Source organism: Solanum tuberosum, unplaced genomic scaffold, assembly GCF_000226075.1.
Source record: "Solanum tuberosum cultivar DM 1-3 516 R44 unplaced genomic scaffold, SolTub_3.0 scf00213, whole genome shotgun sequence".
NCBI classification, from domain to species: Eukaryota; Viridiplantae; Streptophyta; class Magnoliopsida; order Solanales; family Solanaceae; genus Solanum; species Solanum tuberosum.
In genome coordinates this window covers 719,215-727,118 of record NW_006239141.1, presented here as the reverse complement: position 1 = coordinate 727,118, position 7,904 = coordinate 719,215, and the positions used below count along the sequence as shown (strand labels likewise).

Below are 7,904 nucleotides of genomic sequence, written 5' to 3'. Positions count from 1 at the left end.
GTGGGAAAAAAAAGAAAGAGATTGAGGGGGGGGGGGGGGGGGGGTGTTCGTACAAACAAAAAATGTTTTATAATTTTCTCATGTTCAATTGGTCAAAAGTTTTTTAAAATGACTTTTTTAGTGAAAGTAGGAAAAAAAATAAGTTTTACAAGTGACATTTTACATTAATTACATCATCCCTATCCTACTGGGCGACTAACCCCAACCCACGGCGCCTCCATCCCCATCACTACCCCTACCTTACCTACCATAACATTTATCTATATTATATATAAATATTTTTCATCGTATCGAACAGATCATGGGTTTTTTCAACTTGGGTGGACATCATGGATGATCATGATCATTGCTTATCACTAAGGTTCATTATAACAAAAAAGTGATAAAACTAAAATTTGTAATAAAACAAAACACATATGTTATTCTTATATATTTCGAATAAAATGAAAATAGTTGATAACTAATCCATAAATCTGATGCTGGAAATTACAACTAAGTTTCACAAAAGATAAAATGGTCAAATCAAAATACCATCACATCATTAATTCAACAAATAGAGCTATTTATAGTGGGACGAATATATACATTATTATAACAGACAAAATTAATTGGAAGACGTGATTGGATGAAAGATGAGAAATAGACTTTGAAAAAACTAATGGGTTGTTTGGATTAGATACAAGTTATGTAAAAATTATGTTGAAGTCGTGGAATATTAAAATACATTGGCTTGAATATTTTATTTTTTTAAACATTTCTCCCTCTATAATAATGTACGAATTAGTTATATCGAGAATAATTATGCAGCAATTAATTATGAAAATTGAAAATGATCCTTTGTTGAATGTTCTAATTTGATACTCCCTCCGTCCACAATTGTTTGTCAGGGTAAGGTCATGCACATCCCTCAAGGAAAATTTAATACAAGGTAGTAATTTGACTAATATAACCCTACTATACCAAGAATACCAAAAAGTCCACATAAACTTTTCAATTCAACTACACTATCATTAAGGGTAGAATTGGAAAAAAGTGACTAATTATTTCTTGATTGTTTAAATTAACAATTAATCTTGGACATCTATTTTTAGTATACCTGACCAAACAATTGTGGACGGAGGGAGTATTGTTTAGGCAAACATGAGTTTTCTAATTGTTACGAAGGTCAATTTTCTCATTTTTGTAATATTAATCGATGCATTGCTAATTTCATAATTTTATTCGTATTTTGTTCTATATAAAATAATACATAAATTTTTACATAATTTATGTAAGCAACAAAGAGACAATCCAACACCGTGTAACTAGTGCTGAATTTTATGTAGAGTATCAAAAGGGCAACCAAATATTTTCTCAGTTTATTTTTATTCGTCTATTGCATTACAAATAATTTTTTATTTTTATTTGTCCACTTTACATATTAAGAGAAAAAAAATTCTATTTTATTTTTAGCATTAATTACTCATTTTAAATTATTTTTCAAGTTCATTAAAATTATATATCAATTAATCTGGGTATCATGATAAAATATATACTTGCATTTATTATTTCTTAAGAATTGTGTAAAGTCTGCATAAGTAAAAGTAAATCGAGATTAAGATATTTTATATATGAAACCAAACAACTCCTTAAGTGATGAGAAACTTCTCGGGCGGCAAAGACCAAGACTAATTCAACGGGTCTTTACGCGCATCGGCGAATTTTCTTACGCCTTCCTTTTCAGCTTCCTCGATTTTCTATTCGATATTCGATATTTTAATTAGGACAGAGTAAATTTGAATTAGTGTCGAAATTCTACGTTATGGGTAAAACATTTCCAAACAAAAACAATTTTGTATATATAAAAATTCAAACTCGAAATCTCTAATTAAGGAGATAGAAATGCTTATTGCTCGATCACAATTCTTTAGCAAATCATATATTACTGTTTTTTTAACATAGAATTATTAAAATGTTTCGATGTTGAATTTTCGAATTTGGAAAAACTCTAAAACACTGTTTTCATAATTTTCACTCCGAGCACAAAAATTCAAAAACAATTTCGATCACAACGACACTGTTTTCATAATTTTTATATCGCCCACTAATAAAGAGAAAAATGTCAATTTGTCCATGTACTGTTCGTATGTTATATTATGAGTTTAATCTAGGAGACTTTCAAGAAAGTCTCGTTTCTTTCCTTGATGAAATTTTAATTAAAGAATAAAAAGGTAATATTAAAAAATAATAGTAAAAGATAAGAGGGGTAACTAAAAGTTTTTTTTTTTTTTGGAACCCCAGGATAACCCGCAACCGCTACAACCTCTGCCCTTCGGGTGAGCACTTTGTGCGCACTGGGTAAACCCCCACTATGTAATAGCCTGCAAACCACACAGGGGATGTAAACCGCACTAGGCAAGCCCTATGCGACAGGCTCGACTCAGAAGGCATTGAGGGGGATCGATCCCGGATCATCCGTAACTAAAGTATTTTAACACGTAATATTCATTCATTTTACGTTGGAGTTTCATTAATAATAAGAAAAATACGAGACAATTTGTTAATAGCAAAGATACGAATAAACTAAGATATTTCGAACTTAGCAAATTTTAACCTTTTACTTTTAGTCAACTATTATCAAAGCACTTAAAATTCTTCAATTCTTAATATTCTACATAGTTGAGTTTTCTCTAATTGGGCTTCGACACCAAATTGAGAAGACCCTAACAAATCTTAAGAGAATGAAGAGACCTATCATTAATTAATTAGTTGGTTCGGTTTGTCTAAATTTTGAAAAATTCATTTTTTTTTCTAAAAAGAGTAAGTGACGATATTTCATATTGATTGTGTCCTTTTTCATTCTTCAATAAACTTCATCTTCACCCTTACCTCGTAGTTCCCACCGCATACCCAGTGACACATTCAAAATTTTCAATAAAAAAATTCGAAAAATAATATGTAGTGCCTCATACTGGAACTTGGAAATCAAGATGAATTTTGAACCTCCTAAACTAAGTCAACCTTTAGTCTTGTGTTTAGGGGATTAGTATATATGCACATAAAAATTAAAAATTAATCATATATTTGCCCCTGCCCACATTCCTACCCCATCGGCCATCAGGCTTATCTCTGATAATATTTGTCTAGATTATAGATATAAAAAAGATATATTATTGTTGTGATTGTATTTCATTGAATGTATTGCCACTGCCTGTGTCTGATGAGAGCTGACAAACAACAACATACCTATGAAATTTCATTAGGCGGGGTCCGAAGAGATAGAGATGTTATTTCCTAAAGATCCATCGCTCAAGTGCATCGAATTCAAATAAATAAAAGAAAGAAGAATAATGAAGAAAGCATAATTGTTACTAAGAAAAGTAATGTAGAGTCATCTACAAGAAAAAAGAAACAATAACTATAACAAAATAGTGTGATAATCGAAACACAATACACAACATAAGACAGGAACTACAATGATAGGACTAGATCGTCTAGATGTGATGTAGGTAATCTATCTTAATGCAAACTTAATCAATGACTGATTTCACGGCCTAACTCATGACTATATAACACAACTCCATCATAAATCTTACCATGATTTCACGCATGTACAAAAATACTTTCAAATCCGTTTGTCCATACATTTTGGTTCTAAATTTCAAAATAATTCTTGGAGATTATTTAAACAATTGCTTGTTTATCGAATTGACTCATCATTTCAAATTAAAATTTGAAATACATAATTCAAAATTTGAAAAAAACATGTTAGAAAAGTTTTCCAAGTTTTCATTAGCAAAATTTTAACTTTATTGTCATGTCCAAAGACAAATTCACTTCAAATACTATTTTTCCCCCCCTCAAATCCCAAACAAATCATATTCCAACACCTATTTATAGTGTAGCAGCTAGCAGCCATCTTTTCAACAAAGTATGGATCATGCATTACTCCTCCCAATAATACGACTCAGTTATCGCAATTTATGTAGTACAATTTAAATTTCGAGAGTTAAACAGTTTAATTTTGATATAGATTTGGACATGCATGAAATCTTTAAGTTTTTTTTGAATAAAGTATACATATTTGAAAATTACATAAAAAGTATTATAAGTCACAATAACTGCTAATTCAAATTATTTAAATAATATATTAAAAAATTACGATAAAAGATAGACTTTTTTGAATCTTGAAATCTAAAAAATGTCATATAAATTGAGATGGAGAAAGTATATGGCTACAAAGATAAATAAAAAAAATCGATAAAACATAATTGCTTGTCAAACTAATAATAATAATTTAATAATTTTGAGAAATACTATGCAACATTACAACATATACTAATTAGAAAGAAGATTTAGTGCCCATTTGGATTGGCTTATTTTAGGTGTTTTTAAGCCAAAATAGTTTTTAAGCAGTTTTGAAGTGTTTGGGTTAAGTTAAAAACTGCTTATAAGCACTTATTTTTAAGTCAAAATAATATAAATAAGTCAAAAGCCAAAGTTAGAAATCCTAACTTATGACTTTTGGCTTATAGGTCATAAGTCATAAGCCAAAAGTCAATCCAAACAGGCCCTTAGTGTTTTAACTATCTAAAATGAAGTCGACGAAGAAACATTCCATGTTGTATATATGTAAAATATCGTGTGGAATTGTTTGGTTTGTAAATGAGTTATAGTGAGATTATAATATAAATGAATATCAAATAATGATGAAATTATTTGGTAATATATACTGTATTGATGAATGTTTGATTCATTGCACTAAAACTAAAATATACGTGTATATATATATATATAACTATGATTATCGAAAGTTATGGTAGAATAGATAAAATCTCTTCTACATTTAATCAGAAGTTTCGAATATGAAATTTTTTAGAAATGATAAAATTCTAGATAAGAGCACAAGTATCGCTAATTCAAAATCAGGGCCCAAAACAAATACTGAACAGTGAATAGCTCGAAAAAAGTAATATATGGATGGACATTATACATGTAATATACATTCCTCTATCAAACTAGTATGTAGTAACTTTCAGTGCATGTTTCAAATAGCTATCAGCAACATACATATATATATATATATATATATATATGCAGCTTCAACTTAAAATGTTGCAATTTTTACATCTTCTTGACATTGATATATAATAATATATCACATCAATTTAGTTTCTCTCCTTTTTACTTAAGAGATTAGCAACTAAATCTTACCTGCACGAAATTGATACTTACACTTAATTTCTACCAAAAAAGGAAATATTTCCATGTCATATAACACATGGGGAAAAAGAAAAGCAACACACTGAGAAAATTAAGAAAAATCAGTACAACTTTACTCCCAATTGTAAAAAAAAGGTTAAAAATGTAATATACATAATCCAAAGTCCATATATAGTTGAATAATATCAAAGTTTATTACATATATTATGCTACAAGTGTTCAAAATCTATGTCCCTAAAAAGAAATTAGGATGATTAAGTAAAACCTAAGAGTACTTTTTTCACCTTAGAGGTTAAAAAAACAGCCTAGGCTAAGCTATCACTTGAATTAACAACAACTATTTGGCATGATAAAGAAATTATAACTAGGATAACAAATACTTATATTATAATTAGACATTGAAAAGAATTGTTAAACATTAAACAAAAAATTAGCCAAAGAAGAAAAAACAATCAAGAAGAAATCCCCACACCAAGAAAATCTATAAAGGGAATATCTTTCTTTTCCCTTGCTTCTTCTCCATATTTTTGTTGTTGTTCAATGTTTTCCCTTAGAATTTTCCCAAAGGAAAATGTACTATGGCTAATATTCACAACTCTTTCATTTCTATCAGCATAACTGAAAGGATTCTGAAAAGTTGTACTCCTTTTGCAATTATTATCTCCTCCTCCTCCTCCTCTTCCGTGACTTGAAAAGCTTAAATTATTTTGACATAAAGATTTTTGATCTATTGAGCTTTCTCTAAACAAATGACTCCCACAAAATTCAGAAGAATATGTAGTAGACATTGAGAAAACCCTATCTTTATTAGGGTTTTGAAATTCAAAGAAGTTAATTTTGGAGCCATAATTACCTTCTTGTATTCTCGTATTATTATTGTTGTTGTTGTTGTTGTTATTCCTTCGTCGAAAACCATAACATGATGATTTAGAATCAAAATTATCATGTTGTTGTTGTTGTTGTTGATATAAACTTCTTTTACCACAAATCTTTGATTGTTCCCTTTGTTTTCTTGCCATTAAAACATGCCAATGATTTTTCACAGCATTATCAGTTCTACCTGGAAATAATCTTGAAATTAATGCCCATTTATTTCCATGTATTCTATGAGCACCAATAAGTCTCTCTTCTTCATCTTCACTAAATGGTCTTCTATTAATTCTTGGATCAAGTTGGTTAAACCATCTTAATCTACAACTCTTCCCTATATACAAAATTAAAAATAATAATTAATAATTGACTTTCAATTAAAAATAAACAATTAATGTGTGACTTAACTTCTAGAGCAAGATCTTTGCATTTAATTTTCTTTTTAAAACAGTTGAGAAGATACTATCAATGGAAACTGTTAGACTTCATATATGTATGAATTATGATGATAAAAAAAATAATTCCATTTTAGCCAAGTTTATAATAAGGAAAAGTAAGTAATAAATGTTATCTATTTATATTTTAAAAAAATGAGCAAAATAATAATAAATGAAATTCTTTTAACATTTAATAGACTTGAGAAGTATTTAATTTGATATTAAACAACTTTTGACAATAAATAAAATACTTAACCCTAATTTTAAAACAGTATAGCATCAAATATCAAATCCATAATAATCAAAACTTCTCCTTTTCCGATTCATTTTTTTCTTACGACATGATATTCAAACTTAGATTTATTAAATTTAAATCGAGCGAAGAAAAAGTAAGCCTATTTATTTCAGATGATCAAGTCAACACATTTTATTTTTTTTGCTTCTACAATTTTATAATTATAATCCAAAAACTCAATAAGTATATAATTAATTAATTACCTGATCTTCCTTGAAGTTTTTCAGCTATAGAGTTCCAATTTTGAGGACCATATTGTTCTACAAGCTGCCGGAGTCTTTCGTCTTCGGCCGGTCGCCAGTGGCCACGTTGACAGCTACTTCTAATTGTATCATCACCGGAACCACCACCTTCCGCCATGTATGTTGCCGGAAAAAGTTGGAACTAGTAATATTAGTAATCTTGATGAGATGAAAGAAAAATAATGGAATAAAGTTGTTATATTTATAATATATAGTTTTATATCAAATTAAGAAGAGTAAAAGAAAGTGGGTTGGTTTAGAGATATATAGATGACTGATGGGCAGTCACTTTTGTTGGTTTTACACGACAAATTGGGCAGTGAGAGGAGGAAAAACAAATGTTTGTGTACGTGTCGTGAAGTCATTATTTTTCATTAAGGGTTCAAAATATGAAGAAGTATATGCACGAATTAGTTGAACAGGGTTCAATATCTATTATATTAATATCATTAATAATTTTAATAATATATAAATAATGTAATTTTTCAGCAAAGGAGTTCGAATGAACCCCTAGTGACAAACTGACTTCGCCTTGTTTGAAAAAAAATAAAAATATAATTTTATTGGACTTTCATTATCTTATTTCCAAATTTCTTATGCGTTTTATAAATTGATAGTTTCACATTTTTATCTTTACAAAGGTGACTCTGAATATATTGTCTAGCATTATAGAGAGGCAGAGTCAGGAATTAAAAATATGAGAGACACCACTATTTTAATAACATAGACATAATAATTAGTTACTGTAAAGTTTTGGGTGAAACGAGTCTCCCAAAACTAAAAGAAAAGAATAACTTAAAATATTGGGTTGTAGCTACTAAAATGTAAAAAATAAAAAATGGAAAAATGTTAAAAAAG

At 28.8% G+C, this 7,904-nt stretch overlaps 1 protein-coding gene across 1 annotated transcript; it reads right to left on the bottom strand.

Annotated features, from left to right (window-relative positions):
* Positions 1-4,939: 4,939 nt before the first annotated feature.
* Positions 4,940-7,253, bottom strand: LOC102602867 (transcription factor WER-like). The gene is made up of 2 exons (XM_006356252.2): positions 7,008-7,253; positions 4,940-6,406 (listed from the first exon to the last, which is right to left on the bottom strand). Exons 1-2 carry the CDS (start codon positions 7,162-7,164, stop codon positions 5,655-5,657), a joined length of 909 nt encoding a protein of 302 aa, XP_006356314.1. The 5' UTR covers positions 7,165-7,253; the 3' UTR covers positions 4,940-5,654.
* Between the last annotated feature and the right edge of the window lie 651 nt (positions 7,254-7,904).